At 45.4% G+C, this 16,374-nt stretch overlaps 1 protein-coding gene across 1 annotated transcript in view; it reads right to left on the bottom strand.

The window, feature by feature from the left end:
* Positions 1–1,630: 1,630 nt before the first annotated feature.
* LOC130197616 (uncharacterized) overlaps positions 1,631–16,374 on the bottom strand; it is a 31,985-nt gene continuing 17,241 nt past the window's right edge. Inside the window, exons 4-11 of the mRNA XM_056420369.1 lie at positions 9,359–9,556; positions 8,104–8,262; positions 7,160–7,240; positions 6,860–7,001; positions 6,294–6,338; positions 5,478–6,167; positions 3,011–4,515; positions 1,631–2,883 (exon numbers count right to left, since the gene is read on the bottom strand). Of these exons, the coding sequence (XP_056276344.1) occupies positions 2,836–2,883; positions 3,011–4,515; positions 5,478–6,167; positions 6,294–6,338; positions 6,860–7,001; positions 7,160–7,240; positions 8,104–8,262; positions 9,359–9,556 (2,868 nt within the window). The 3' untranslated portion in view covers positions 1,631–2,835. The remainder of the gene's footprint in view (positions 2,884–3,010; positions 4,516–5,477; positions 6,168–6,293; positions 6,339–6,859; positions 7,002–7,159; positions 7,241–8,103; positions 8,263–9,358; positions 9,557–16,374) is intronic.

Genomic DNA, 16,374 nt, shown 5'->3' with positions numbered 1-16,374 from the left:
TTTCAAAGGGGAAGAATACAACCGGCATGAGCAAAAACTGCATTTCCAAATGGCAAACTATTTACAAGTCCAGAAAGACAGTTCCAGTGTGACCGCTCATATAACGTTGATTATGTCTTTATTATTTGTATTGTGCCTTAGAACAGGATTTCATAGGCGTTTCACATAGTATGTACCGTATGGACAGCAGTAACTGTCCTTCAGGGCCTGAGCTCCTGTCACTCATGAGTTTGCATCGTTCACTAAGGGTCAAATACGCACAATGTTTGATTTTCACGGGGTTCACAGTGTTTGTCATGCAATCAGAGTCATGAGGTAGGCGTCAACAGAAACCTAGTGTGAACGGAAATGTAGCATCTGGGATTCACGTTCATCCAATATTCACAGTCTTGTTGTCGACGGATACGTCTATAGAGACATTTCATTGGTTACATGGTGAACTGAATGTCCCGCCCCTGGCAGGACGGGGGTTCACGTGTATTGGTGACACAGTATTTGTGTCATCAGACCTCTCTGTTCTCTCTCATAGCGTCAAATCTTTTCCCTGCGATGCAGCCACAAACAGTCAATAAAAAAAAACCAGAAAAAGCACAAATCTGCATCGCCGGGCGTTTGGCGTGAAGACGGCGTGAGAGTCTCGCCGCCTGGTGGACATCGTGGAGCGACGGCACGCTCTCTCCCGCCACAATGTGGGTCACTGACTTGGAAAAGGTGAGGACGGTATCTGATATTGAATAAGTATACTATAGACCAATTGATACTTGACTTTTGAGACTCTGAAATTGAAGTGAGAATTAAAAAAATTAAATAATATATATAGGATATATTCAACTTTTATAAAAAATGCAAAACTTAAACGAATATGTTTGACAGGGATCACATATGTAGGAGTGAGCGGGACACTTTACAGTGTCAGCCGTGAATTAGTGAATGAGTGAAGACAAATGCAGACTGTGGTGTTCCTGTTCAACTAAAATATAAAATAATAAATTGGCAAAGTATGCTTTCAAAGTGGCAGTTTCACATCAGTCTGCTCATATTTACACACCTAACTATTTAAAAATAAAAATAAATAAAAATAGCTGGTTCTCAATTGGCATATCCTTCACTTACACTGTAGCACACATGTGGGAAGAAGCACTGCGAGTACCTGATGTGTAGCAGGGTCAACAGGTTCTGGTAACACGAGACTGTTGTTGGAGAGAAGCCATCAGTACTTTGTATTTGGTTCAATTAGGAGTGTGTATTGATTTGATCCCGCTAACAGTAGCGCTACTAGCTGGCTAACAGTAGCGCTGATAGCTGGCTAACAGTAGCGCTGCTAGCTGGCTAACAGTACCGCTGCTAGCTGGCTAACAGTAGCGCTGCTAGCTGGCTAACAGTACCGCTGATAGCTGGCTAACAGTACCGCTGATAGCTGGCTAACAGTAGCGCTGCTAGCTGGCTAACAGTAGCGCTGATAGCTGGCTAACAGTAGCGCTGCTAGCTGGCTAACAGCAGCGCTGCTAGCTGACTAACAGTAGCGCTGCTAGCTGGCTAACAGTACCGCTGATAGCTGGCTAACAGCAGCGCTGCTAGCTGGCTAACAGCAGCGCTGCTAGCTGGCTAACAGCCATCACGCTAACCCGACCAGAGTTCCCTCCCCATGCCAGTGAGTGCACAGTGAACCACCAGGAAGTGAAGTCTCCACATTGAGAGGCAGCTCATGTTTGTGATGCTAACTCGTGAAACAGTGCACAGTCAACGTCAGTGCATAGTTGTTCCTTTGTAGAATCAGTACATCGCATGGAACCGGAGACGCTGATGGAGTGAAATGCAGGGCGGAGGCCGGTGTCGTGCTACTGGTGAAAATGTTAAAGTAGGAAGTTCAGAGGCTGGAATACTTGACAGAGTAAGTTGACCTCCAGTGGCTTTCACCTTTGGGCAGTGACGAGCAGGTGACCTGTGGTTACACTCCTGGCAACATGCTGAGAGGGGAAACGGGCGGCACTCCCCGTGCTCTCTGAGGAGCAACGCAACCGATGGCGGATAACACAGGGCATGTTGTCATGGCGACGGTATAGATATGCACTCACTGTACAACCCGACCACTCTCTCTCTGCAGCTCTCAGCCAACTCAGACCTAAAACTACCAACTAGATAATCTGAAACCACAATAGCTGAGTATATCATTTATATACATGTTATCTTTGTGACAAAGTCACACCAATTACACATTCTCCAACACAAAGCTCAAATCAAAATAGGAGGAGTCTATTATATATATATCTATATATATATATATATATATATATTTTTTTTAGTGTGGATTAATTAACAGGAGAGTCAGAAAGGAAGGGAAGCTGGACTCAGAGAATTAGGGGAACAGGGAACGTGAGTCGGCAGCTGATTTTGTAAATAAATGGCATCATATCAACCTTATGATTGATTGACAAGCATCATTTGGGGGTAAAACCACGAGGGAATAAGAATGCTGTTCATTTTCATAGTTATTGGCCACGAGCAAATCAGGTTTCATAGACGATGATCGTTCAATCTTACGGAGCCAGTTCGTCTCATGGTTGATAAGAGCTTTTACATAATTTCTTAAATGTCCATTCTGATTGTAATGTATACCTTTGAAACATAAAAACCCTCCTGAACTAGTAAAGTTATTGCAATAAATAACAGCAGAACGACCTCTCCCTCCCGTCTCGTTCCTCCCCCCTTTGTATCCGTCTAGTGGCTCGTCCTCTTACTTCTCTCCTCATCCATCTCTGGTGTTGTGGGCGTGGTCATGGGAACCCTGCTGACATGGTAACCCCTCCCACATGAGTGTTGGCTGGCGGTGAGACATCACTTCAGGTCAATGCCCTGAGTCTGGGACTGAGCCTTGTCCTTGCCCTAAAGCACACAAGAGAAGACGGACAGGGTCATGATGTGATTAAAGCTAAGGTCAAAACATTTCATTACATTCATTTATCTGACACTCGACTCATCTACAATATCGTATAATAAGCTTCCAACTCACCCTGAGCGAAGGCCGAGGAGGCCGGATTGGTCTGACCGGTCGCACTGGCTCTGCTACGGGGTTCGCCTGCCTTCTCTCCAGGGGCTCGAGGTCGTCAGCGACATCAGGACAACCAATGTATCCTCCAGCCCCAAACACTGAACCCAGATCACCCTCCAACAAGTTGTGACTGGCAGGAGAATTAGACGGTGCGAGGTCCCGGTTGGCAGGCAGGTTGCTCACGGCCTTGTTGAGGGCGTCGGCAGTATTCGTGTTGGGTTTGTTGGTGCTGGTGTTACTGAGTTCGAGTCCAAGCAAGTCTTCCGTTGTCCCATCACTGTCTGAACTGTTATGGGTGGACCTGACCTCTGGTTTCACAAAGCATTGGTTATTGTTTGCTTCTGGGAAAACATCCTGACTCAACAAGTCCAGCACCTCCTGGTTATCATGGCTACCCAAGTCTAGCAAATCCTGATTTTCGTTGCTGCAGAGATCCAGAAGCTTCTGGTTGCCCTGGTCAAATGACACTAGCACTTCCTGATTTTCTTTGCCGACAAAATCCAGCAAGTCTTGGGCACCACTGCTATCTAAATCGAGCACTTCATTGTTTTCAGGACAGGAGAAGTCCAGTTCCCGATGGCCAAGGCTACAAGGTTCCAGCATTTCTTGGTTATCATAGTTAAAAGGTTCAAGTAGTTCCTCATTGGTGATATTGCGATAGGGTTCCACCACCTCCTGGTTGTCGTGACCACAGAAATCCAGGAAATCCTGGTTTTCATTGCCAACTAAACCTGTGTTGTCGAGCCGGGAAGGTTCCAGCACTTCTTGGTTTCCATTGTTACACAAGACCAGCAGGTCCTGGTCGCTGCGGCTACAATGTTCAAGCACTTCTTGGTTCTCCTGGGTATGAGGTTCCAGTACTTCCTGGTTGCTATAGTTAGGGGGTTCTACTTGCTCATTGTTGTCAAAGGTGCAAAGGTCCATTGCTTCCTGGTTATCATGGCCACAGAGGTCCAGCACCTCTTGGTTCTCTTCCTCGGGGCTGAGCTTGAAGCCATAAGGGTCGGAGTCCCGTGCCATTTGGGTGGAAGTGACGTCAAACTCATATTGATCCATGTTCAGTTGGTCTGGTTGAGAAGAGGAGGGCTCAGGGTCAAAGGCCAGATCGTTTTCAGAAGGTTCCGGGCTCAGTTCGGGGTCTAAGAGGGTGTGACTAGAATGTTCTGGACTGAGTTTAAAGCCGTATGGGTCAAAGGAAGACTGACTGGTTGCTTCATAGCTCGTCTCAAAGCTAAGCTCTCTGTTGTGATCCGAGTCGGACTGGATGAAGACGTTTTGGAAGTCTACTGAGTTTTGGGGAGTTTTAGGGTTTTGTGGCTCCTCTTCAATGTCGCCAACCCACTCTGCCTTCTGACTGGAGGCGTCATAGCAGGACGGAGTTTGCTCTAGTTCACCTGTCCAATCTGGGTCCAACTGGACTTCCTCAGCGAGCTCAGGGACGGCCTGAGTTGAACCAGAACTCAGACCTAGGAGAAGAGAACAACGAGGGGTCAATGCTGGATCGCAACCAAAGAAAACGGTTGACACAGATATGACACATCATTTTTGTTTCATACCTAAAAAAAGAGACAATGTGTTGACGATACCAAAGTATTCCCAGTATAAAAATGTACCATAAACAGTTTGAATGACCTCAAGCCAAATCTTTTTTTACACTTTTACACCTGATGAAGTTGAAGTGCAAAGTTGGAAATGTTTAAACTTGATACAAACATTACTCCACTTCATTAATGTAGAGACACTGACAGAGAAGGACATATTTACTGGTGAGCTCTGGGATCAGTTAGAACAGTGAAATTAATAATAATCTGTGGATATGTTTTTTGTGTTTGTTTTTACACACAGCTAGAAACTAGTTAGAGACTCATAGTCGATTTCTTAAAACAACTGAGGGGTACAACAACTTGAGCGTTTCACATTCAACACATAAGTATCTTTAGTAAAATCCTGGTGACGGGTCATCCTACGAGCAGATACGGCCTCGCAGACGGGGCAGGAAGGTGCACCCTGTGTGGTGGGGTTGAACAGTGTTCTCATATAAGTAACTTCAATTACAATTCAATGACATGATGTTGAGTCTATTTTCAACAGGCAATATCAACTGAAAACAAAATACATGTAATTGTTTGCTGATGGATATTCTCATATCCTGTACCCTTTGAGATGCTGTCCTCTGGGGATGTTGTTGGGGAAGTTTCAGAGAGTTTGCTTATGGATGTAACACTGATCAAGTTTTAGGGAGATCCCTATAATCTGTATTTTGTGCTCGTTATTTCGTCTTGATCTCTATTTTTACTCTTTCTCTCCCTTTTTTTCAATTTAGGAACTTAGTCTTTTATTGTAAGACCCTTAGACTGAAAGCGCAAATCATGGATTTTAGCACTAGTCCATACACTGAGAATGCGTGTAAGATAGGAGTATGAGTGACCTTGTTCCAGTCCTGCTGTCGCCTCGCAGGTAGCCTCGCAGGTAGCATCGCCGGTAGCATCCCTGGTAGCATCTTCGATAGCCTCGCAGGTAGCATCGCCGGTAGCATCGCCAGTAGCATCCCTGGTAGCATCTTCGATAGCCTCGCAGGTAGCATCGCCGGTAGCATCGCCAGTAGCATCCCTGGTAGCATCTTCGATAGCCTCGCAGGTAGCATCGCCGGTAGCATCGCCAGTAGCATCCCTGGTAGCATCTTCGATAGCCTCGCCAGCCAGAGATCCCAAACTCTGTTCTTCTATATCCGAGGGAGGAGAGACAGCACCGAGGTCCAGCTCATAGCCATTAGGGTCTGATTCTATAGAATACTGACCCTGGGACCTCCAGCCGTGGACGGGCTCTGGCACCAGCTCGTTTGACGAGCTCTGAATGGGCTGAAATCCACAAGGATCACCAACCACAGCGATGGCGTCCAGGTCCTCTCGGCTGTAGCTGATCTCAATGTCACTGTCTTCGTCGGGGAACTCAGACTCGCAGCACTGAGTTCCGGTTGAGGCTTTGTTTTCAGCACAGGACAGACTCGTGTCCCCCTCGTCACCGCCGACATGCCCCGCCCCCTCCACGGTCGCCTCCGGGTACAACATATCTGTTGCAAAGGGGTCGCTGCCCTTGAAAGGGTCTGAACCAAATCCACCTGGTGAAACAGGGTATTCAAAAAGAACTCAGCGACGTGTCACATCCATCCAAAGAGGATTTAATCATTTCGACCACATCCTAGCCAGACTACTATAAAATAAGCTTACTGTGTATTATTACTCACCGGATGAGTCAGTTTTGGGGAACAGGTCTTCATTGAAGAGGTCATCTACAGGACAAGTGAGAGAGAAACTGGAAGATCATTTTATACAACCAGTGAGACACATTAGTGCATGGTATTATATATGATATCAACCTGGAGAAAGCACAGGTAGATTGTAACATTTTAGAAATGTATATCTCCTTCCAACCTCTAGGGGCAACAAGTGTCACTATCACACGATAACCATGGCGAGTCTTAAACCACTGACTCAGCCTGAAGTTGAAGAACATCTGGACCACTGATGAGACTCTGGAGTCGAGCAGGAGCCTCGTCAGAGCCCGGTTGCAGCTGAACGATGCTACGTTGTGATTGGCCAGTCTGCGTTTTGAGGGCTCGGACATCGCGACGGGTTGATTGTACCAAATAAATCATGGATGGCAACCAGCAGCAGAAAATATAACGGTTTCCACGGAGATAAGCCACAAAGATAAGCCCCGCCCCTCGCACGGGTGAAGCAAAAATCCTCAAATGGTCAAGCGAGTAAACTCACGTAAGTAAAGCGCTGCGAACACAACAACGATACGTACGGTCACTCTGACAGTGGGCGAAGGGGTCGGCTTGGTAGAAGTCCAGCTGGCTGAGGCGGGTCGGGTTCACAGCGAGCTCTTTCCCCCCCTCGTCGTTGATCTCCACCACCTCCACGTTGTCTTCTATGTCAGATCTATCCATCTGTGACGTGTCCCAACACAAGGAGGACGTGTTTAACGAGGGCCTGATCGCCGCCGCACGGCGTGCCGTATCAGACTGGTTGAAAATAAAACCCGCGGCATGAACTGACTAGTGATTTCAGAGCCGTTACACCAGGTTCTGGGTGCGATGGCGCTCACCTTTGGCGAGATGGTCCCGCTGTCGTCCACTTCCTCTCGGGTATCCGCCAGGTTGTTGCAGAAAGACGAGCCGCTGGCCCGCTGTTGACGGACGGGAGGAAGACGGCGAGAGAGTTTTGTGACATGAAAAATACTTCTTTTGGATCGTGTTGGAGGGATAAAATACAGCTGGATCTTTGGGGGAAAGGAGCCGCACTGAAGACGAGACAACTGCTGCTGAACCGGCCTCAGCCTCAGCCTCAGCTGAGGTCTAATGTTCCAGGTTCTCAAACGGGGCCACTATCGGTGACGTTCTGGGCGATACGGAGGATTCCAATAAATAATTTAAACCGATTGGAGGTTAATTCCACGATATAAATATAAAGACGGGGTCGAAACTAACGACATTCAACAAAAACATGTGTAGCACCGTGAAATATGTTATGTCCCTAATTTAATACAACTGTGTTCATTTCTTATAATTTACTTTGAATGTGTGTGTAAGGTAATTCATGTGTCCTCTATTTGAGAGTGTTGATCACCTGTGCACATCATAACTGTGAAGAGAGGAAAGCCTCTTGTCCCTTTGGAAGAGAGCGCTGTCTCTTTAAGAGAGGGGCGCTGTCTCTTTGAGAGAGGGGCGCTGTCTCTTTAAGAGGGTGCTGTCTCTTTAAGAGAGCGCTGTCTCTTTAAGAGAGGGGCGCTGTCTCTTTAAGAGAGCGCTGTCTCTTTAAGAGAGGGGCGCTGTTTCTTTGAGAGGGGCGCTGTCTCGTTAAGAGAGGGGCGCTGTTTCTTTGAGAGGGCGCTGTCTCGTTAAGAGAGGGGTACTGTCTCTTTGAGAGAGCGCTGTCTCTTTAAGAGGGTGTGTGCAGTCAGCAGGCTAAAGACAAAACAACGTGTGCTCGCTTTAACCGTGAACTTATGTAATAAAAGTTGAGAAACAGAAGATTAACGCTCTGATCTACCATGATGAGGTCAGCGTAGGCGGGCAGCGACTGGCTCCTCCCCCACGGCCTCATGGGAAGCGGGTCATCTTCGGTGGTGTCTGCAGGAGACGTGGACTCCTCCAGCAGGCTCTCCGGGGTGACCGCGCTGCCTGAAAGAGAGCACAGGGTGTGCTCCTCCTGCGAGGGCGAGGAGGGAGCGAGGAGTCGTGAGCGAACGCTTTAAACGCCGCGGCTACCGGAGAAACACGAGGAAAAGGTTTTTGTAAATACATAAATAAAATGAGCGATATTAAAGGCAGAATGATCAATAGGTTGTCCCTGTTGGGTGGATTAGATAATATACTAAACATAAATCATATATATATTGTGTGTGTGTGTGTCACAGTATTGTACGGAAGCCCTGAGGAAAAACTAATTTCTGCGTCTCAAATTATTTACTTTGACCTCCATATTTTTAACTTAATGCAGGTGAAAACGAGGTTGGCAAGGATCCTCTCTCTGAGCTCCTTTTCTTCAGCAATTTCTATCATTTTAAGATAAAGTGTTTGATGATGTCATACTCATTTTGGTCACAAGACGCCGAGGTGCACGACAACCCGTTGTTCTAAATATGTAATGTGACACGGCACGGAGAGATTTATACATACACGGAATAAAACTGAATGTTTTTGGATCCTGGGTAGTGGTGCACTTCACCCTCTTGGGACCAACATCTGTTTTAAATCAACAACAAACTAATATTTTGACAAATAACATCATTGGGACTACAGATGAGAAATAGCCTCTTGGCTAACTCTGGCACATTTACTGAAATGTTTTTATTAATGTGCACCGTCCCTTATTAAATAAACCCAGTAACAAATAAAATGAAAACAACAACAAAAAGACAAACAGCTATTTATCTAGAGAATCATAAAAAAATAAAAATGATCCGTGCACATCTTTTCTTCTGCATTTAAAAATGTCAGATCGGGTTGGATGGAGGATTTAAATGAACCTGGACAACGTTAATGTTCCATCTGTTCCTGAATCATAAACACAGTGGAGGAACAATTCAATCAGACTTTAAAAAAATGGATCACCAGAGTCTGTCTTTCTCAACAGTTTTTGTAAATACATAAATAAAATGAGCGCTATGAAAGGCAGAATGATCAATAAGTTGGCCTTGTTAGGTGGTATAGATAATATACGAAATATAAATAGATCAATAACTTGGCCCCGTTGCATCCCAGATACACAAACAACCACACACACGGTCACAAGCTCGTCGTACCTGCAGGATCTCGTCGTACGACTGTCTGATGGAGTCCTGCAGGGGCGTGTCCCTCTCCCCGGCCTCCTCCACCTTGCTCTTGGCGTGCTTCACCTCGTCTCGGAGCCTCTTCAGCCTCCACCGGACTCTGGCGAGCTCCCTCTCATACTCCTCCACCTGGCTCTCCTTCTGCACCTCCTCCGCCTGCAGAGACAGGATCTGTCGGGAGAGGACGAGTCAGCACCGGGCCGACGGCTTCCTGTCACTAACGAGACTCGTGATCCAGATTAAGAGAGTTCGTCCGGGGAAAGAGATTTTATACTTTCATTTTAAATATTACCAGCTGCATTGCATGTGGAGTTGAACGATAAAGGATTTTGTCATAAGTTCTGCAGTTAAGAAGCTTTGGGGGAGCTGAGCCTCTTCTAAATTACTATGGTAGTTTTATTCTGAAACCTGTTAAGCATTAGCCAATATATATATATTGTCACAACCCGGCTCAGGGATGTAAACAAAAAGGGGACACAGATGCCAATCAACGGTAAACAGTACTCCAGTTTATTAAGAATAATAAATATAAAGCCTAAAGCCAGCCAAACCGGCAACATCGAGGGTGGGATGGGAAGGTCAGCGTGAGTGCAAGGTGTTGTATGTAATGTATGTGCAACATGAGTGTTGAAGGGTGTAAACATGAACAAACCAAACCAAGTGTTGGGCTGGCCAACGGAGGAGAGGGCAAAACCCAAGCCCTCCAGCACAATGGGCAGCCACCATCTTATAGACCCTGGGCCACACCACTGGCAGGTGTGCCCCATGGGCTTAATTGATGGTCCGGCCCCGCCTCTTAAAGGGGAGTGGCGTCACACCCCCTCCCTTAAGACAGGGACCGTAGGTCACTGAGGCTCACACTCCACGATCTCCTAATCTATCCCACCCCACAACAACAAACTACTCTGAACCTAACCTCCCAGCATCCCAGTGGAAGATAAACATAATCATACAGTTCCTATACTAAATGCTTATGGCGGACATCTAACTGATAGGGTTGGAGGAACAAACACCATCTCATCAGACGCTGGTTTGGGTTACTGCGTTCACTTTCCTGTAACCTGTACCTGGTCTGAAGGTGTTGTCTGGTTTCTTTACCAACAAGCAGGGTGAAGCCCAACTCTAAGCATACAGATGCACCAACAAAATTGGTAACTCAGGTGCAACCCTCAAGCTTTCCCCTCTCCACTAAAAGCAAGAAAAGGAAATGTTAACGACATGAAACAATTCACAACAATCAAAGTCAACTACCTGCATCTGTATCCCCAAAGGTAACCAATTAACCAACCAATCAAAATTATCCTTTACACAAAAGGACCGGACGAGCCCCCACTTGTCACAACCCGGCTCAGGGATGTAAACAAAAAGGGGACACAGATGCCAATCAACGGTAAACAGTACTCCAGTTTATTAAGAATAATAAATATAAAGCCTAAAGCCAGCCAAACCGGCAACATCGAGGGTGGGATGGGAAGGTCAGCGTGAGTGCAAGGTGTTGTATGTAATGTATGTGCAACATGAGTGTTGAAGGGTGTAAACATGAACAAACCAAACCAAGTGTTGGGCTGGCCAACGGAGGAGAGGGCAAAAACCCAAGCCCTCCAGCACAATGGGCAGCCACCATCTTATAGACCCTGGGCCACACCACTGGCAGGTGTGCCCCATGGGCTTAATGGTTGGTCCGGCCCCGCCTCTTAAAGGGGAGTGGCGTCACAATATATATATATATATACATACATACATACATATAATTCCATTATATATATACATATATATATAATTCCATTATATATATACATATATATATATTAGGGCTGTCAGCGTTAACGCGTTAATCTATGCGATTAATTTGGCCGCGTTAACGCACTAAAATATTTTAAGGCAATTAACGCAACTTTGTTTACTTCCGGTGTTCGTTGAAGTTTTTTCACTCCCCTGAGTGTCAAACCGCGGCAGTACGGTTTGACACTGTTTCCGCTTCTAAAACAATTATTTCTCCGCGAAAATAAGGATCATAAATCAGTTGAAACTCGTGGATGAATCAGTCGGGTTTCCTCCTGCTCCTCCTTCCTCCCGTCTCCCCCTCTGACACACAGAGGAACAGAGGGGCGACGTGTCGGGGGACGCGGCGCAGAAAGAACTCGTCACACGAAACCTTCACCGTGATTGGTCAATCTGTTTGTCTGTCAACATTTAGCGAAAAAAACAACCAATGAACACTCAGTAAATCACAAAGGACCTCCCACCTCACAGGTGAGGCTCATTAGCAGCCTGTCAGTCAGAGAGCAGAGAACACGGCGCCAGGACAACTGAGCCTCATTGAATAGAACTGAGATTGTTCTGGAATGTTTGATGTAGAACACACGTGTGTATGTGTCATATGCAAACGCCTTTAAAAGGTGAATTTACATTTTTTTGTAAAATGTATAAAATGAGCCCAGCCTCCAGAGGGTTAACGTGACATATTTGAATGTCAGTCAGTTACCAAGGCCACTGGTTCTGCTGTTCATGTTAAAGATGACAGGACCAATGGGGTCTCAATATACTTCTTTTTTGTACTAATCTGATGTTTCACTGAAGAAACAATTTATCATCCACAATATTAAATACCTCGCTGGCACTTTATAGGTAGGAGCCTCTTTGAAACACAGCTCTGTGTGAAGTTTGGTCTTTAAAAAGAATGAACTTTTAACTTTTAACTTTTAATCGCGATTAATCGCGATTAATCGCGATTAATGAATTTCAAAATGTGCGATTAATTAGTTAATTTTTTTAAATCGATTGACAGCCCTAATATATACACATACATATATATAATTACATTATATATATACATATATATATAATTACATTATATATACAGGACTGTCTCAGAAAATTAGAATATTGTGATGAAGTTCTTTATTTTCTGTAATGGAATTAAAAAAACAAAAATGTCATGCATTCTGGATTCATTACAAATCAACTGAAATATTGCAAGCCTTTTATTCTGATTTATTGCTGATTATGGCTTACAGCTTAAGAAAACTCAAATATCCTATCTCTAAATATTAGAATATCATGAAAAAGTATACTAGTAGGGTATTAAACAAATCACTTGAATTGTCTAATTAACTCGAAACACCTGCAAGGGTTTCCTGAGCCTTGACAAACACTCAGCTGTTATAAATCTTTTTTTTTACTTGGTCTGAGGAAATATTAAAATTTTATGAGATAGGATTTTAGAGTTTTCTTAAGCTGTAAGCCATAATCAGCAATATTAAAAGAATAAAAGGCTTGCAATATTTCAGTTGATTTGTAATGAATCCAGAATGCATGACATTTTTGTTTTTTTAATTGCATTACAGAAAATAAAGAACTTTATCACAATATTCTAATTTTCTGAGACAGTCCTGTATATGTATATATATATTTATAAATATATAATTATATATTTAATTACAACTTGCCCAATTACGATTGTCATCATGCAGAGTGGTAGAATGGTCATCAGATTTAACACATTTAAAATTAGCACCTCTCTCCTCTCTCCTTATGGATGCTTAGGATACACTGAGCTCCTCTCTCCTCTCCTCTCTCCTTATGGACGTTTAGGATACACTGAGCACCTCTCTCCTCTCTCCTCTCTCTCCTCTCTCCTTATGGACGCTTAGGATACACTGAGCTCCTCTCTCCTCTCTCCTTATGGATGCTTAGGATACACTGAGCTCCTCTCTCCTCTCCTCTCTCCTTATGGATGCTTAGGATACACTGAGCTCCTCTCTCCTCTCCTCTCTCCTCTCCTCTCTCCTTATGGACGCTTAGGATACACTGAGCTCCTCTCTCCTCTCCTCTCTCCTCTCCTCTCTCCTTATGGACGCTTAGGATACACTGAGCTCCTCTCTCCTCTCCTCTCTCCTTATGGACGTTTAGGATACACTGAGCTCCTCTCTCCTCTCCTCTCTCCTTATGGATGCTTAGGATACACTGAGCTCCTCTCTCCTCTCTCCTTATGGACGTTTAGGATACACTGAGCACCTCTCTCCTCTCCTCTCTCCTCTCCTCTTTCCTTATGGATGAATGTTCATCTCTCCATCTCACATTACTAACTCTGCTTCCTCTCCTGAGTCCTTGTGACTTCACGTCACATCGGGTCCATTGGACCTGGCTGGCTCTGGAGCCGGTCCTGGCTCCTGTGTCCTTACCCCTGCTTCCTGCATCCTTCCCCTGGCCTGTGCCTGGCGTCGTGCCTCATTGGCCCCGCCTCCTTCGCAATGCCATCTGCCTAATGGGCCGGCCTTCAGCCCTTCCTCTCTACCTCCTTCTGTTTACATGGATGGTAGAAATCTGGATCGTGGTCCATGCCTATTCCTAATTATTCACACACTCTGTCATATTCATTGAATGTTTATGTAACTCTAATGATTCCTTCTGGTCACATGACTTCTCTGTGTTCTGATCCTCCTCTGTTGCTCTCCTTTTTTGGAAGTTTTTTTCCTGATCCGATGTGAGGTCCTTGATAAGGGATTTATCGAGGCAAATTTTTTATTGGGGATTTGGGGCTATACACAATAACCTGAATTCAATTGAAAATGATTATTTTTGGGATGGTGGCAAAAGAAAAAATAGAGAAAGGGAGTCTCTCACAACCAATCAGAGGGAGGGAGTCTCTCACAACCAATCAGAGAGAGGGAGTGTCTCACAACCAATCAGAGAGGGAGTCTCTCACAACCAATCAGAGGGAGGGAGTCTCTCACAACCAATCAGAGAGGGAGTCTCTCACAACCAATCAGAGAGAGGGAGTGTCTCACAACCAATCAGAGAGAGGGAGTCTCTCACAACCAATCAGAGAGAGGGAGTCTCTCACAACCAATCAGAGGGAGGGAGTCTCTCACAACCAATCAGAGAGAGGGAGTCTCTCACAACCAATCAGAGAGAGGGAGTGTCTCACAACCAATCAGAGAGAGGGAGTCTCTCACAACCAATCAGAGGGAGGGAGTCTCTCACAACCAATCAGAGAGAGGGAGTGTCTCACAACCAATCAGAGAGAGGGAGTCTCTCACAACCAATCAGAGAGGGAGTCTCTCACAACCAATCAGAGAGAGGGAGTCTCTCACAACCAATCAGAGGGAGGGAGTCTCTCACAACCAATCAGAGAGGAGTGTCTCACAACCAATCAGAGAGAGAGTCTCTCACAACCAATCAGAGAGAGAGTCTCTCACAACCAATCAGAGAGAGTCTCTCACAACCAATCAGAGAGGAGTCTCTCACAACCAATCAGAGAGAGGAGTCTCTCACAACCAATCAGAGAGAGGAGTCTCACAACCAATCAGAGAGAGAGTCTCTCACAACCAATCAGAGAGAGGAGTCTCACAACCAATCAGAGAGAGAGTCTCTCACAACCAATCAGAGGAGGAGTCTCTCACAACCAATCAGAGAGAGAGTCTCTCACAACCAATCAGAGAGAGGAGTCTCTCACAACCAATCAGAGAGAGAGTCTCACAACCAATCAGAGAGAGGGAGTCTCTCACAACCAATCAGAGAGAGAGAGTCTCTCACAACCAATCAGAGAGGGAGTCTCTCACAACCAATCAGAGAGAGTGTCTCACAACCAATCAGAGGGAGGGAGTCTCTCACAACCAATCAGATAGGGAGTCTCTCACAACCAATCAGAGAGAGGGAGTCTCTCACAACCAATCAGAGGGAGGGAGTCGCTCACAACCAATCAGAGAGAGGGAGTGTCTCACAACCAATCAGAGAGAGGGAGTCTCTCACAACCAATCAGAGGGAGGGAGTCTCACAACCAATCAGAGAGAGGGAGTCTCTCACAACCAATCAGAGAGGGAGTCTCTCACAAACAATCAGAGAGAGGGAGTCTCTCACAACCAATCAGAGGGAGGGAGTCTCTCAGAACCAATCAGAGCGAGGGAGTGTCTCACAACCAATCAGAGAGAGGGAGTCTCTCACAACCAATCAGAGGGAGGGAGTCGCTCACAACCAATCAGAGAGAGGGAGTCTCTCACAACCAATCAGAGGGAGGGAGTCTCTCACAACCAATCAGAGAGAAGGAGTGTCTCACAACCAATCAGAGAGAGGGAGTCTCTCACAACCAATCAGAGGGAGGGAGTCTCTCACAACCAATCAGAGAGAGGGAGTCTCTCACAACCAATCAGAGAGAGGGAGTGTCTCACAACCAATCAGAGAGAGGGAGTCTCTCACAACCAATCAGAGGGAGGGAGTCTCTCACAACCAATCAGAGAGAGGGAGTCTCTCACAAAGCGCTGAAGCTCGTGAGCTGTGATCAAGTGTTAGACGAGTCAGCGATGAGCGAATATTAAATCAACACTGTGTTACTGCATCGCTTATTCCTCCTTTCAGATGTTAAGGAACAGATTGAGTTTCCTGGTTAGCAAAAAAAAAGAACTGTTGTGACTCGACCGCCATGATGACACCAGTCCACCCACGTCCTCCACGCAGAACCAGAATATTCATTCATCCCCTTTCAACCGGTATTTATTCCTTCTCCAACAACTACTGTTTACAAGATGTCATACGAACGCATCATAACATCATAATTTAACTAATAATAATGATAATTTATCAATTGAATTGTTCTTTAAACGTGTGGCTCAAGGGAAGTCAGTTTTATAGCTTCTCTTAGCAGCATAACTGTTTTCAGCTGAGCTAACTTTAAAAAAAGGGTTTTCAAGGGTTTTCTACCCCTCCGCTAGTCTTCTAAGGCGATAACACAATGTACTATTGGACCACTGGAGATGGGCCTCTACACACCTCTGGAGAGACTTCACTAACACCAGAGAATAGTCATGTACACATTAACTATGGAGAGAGTTTATGATTAAATGAACGTTATCTTCATTGATAAAAACACTGCTTTACTTTTAAAAAATAAGGACATTTCTACGTGACCCCAAACTTTTGTAGCGGCGTATTTGTAGTTCACAATGTAGCAACATCAGGAGAAAAACAAGGCGCACAGGTGTGTCGTACAG

Source organism: Pseudoliparis swirei, chromosome 8, assembly GCF_029220125.1.
Source record: "Pseudoliparis swirei isolate HS2019 ecotype Mariana Trench chromosome 8, NWPU_hadal_v1, whole genome shotgun sequence".
Taxonomy (NCBI): Eukaryota; Metazoa; Chordata; class Actinopteri; order Perciformes; family Liparidae; genus Pseudoliparis; species Pseudoliparis swirei.
The sequence above is the reverse complement of the archived record's forward strand: the minus strand, read 5'-3'. Positions and strand labels throughout refer to the sequence as shown.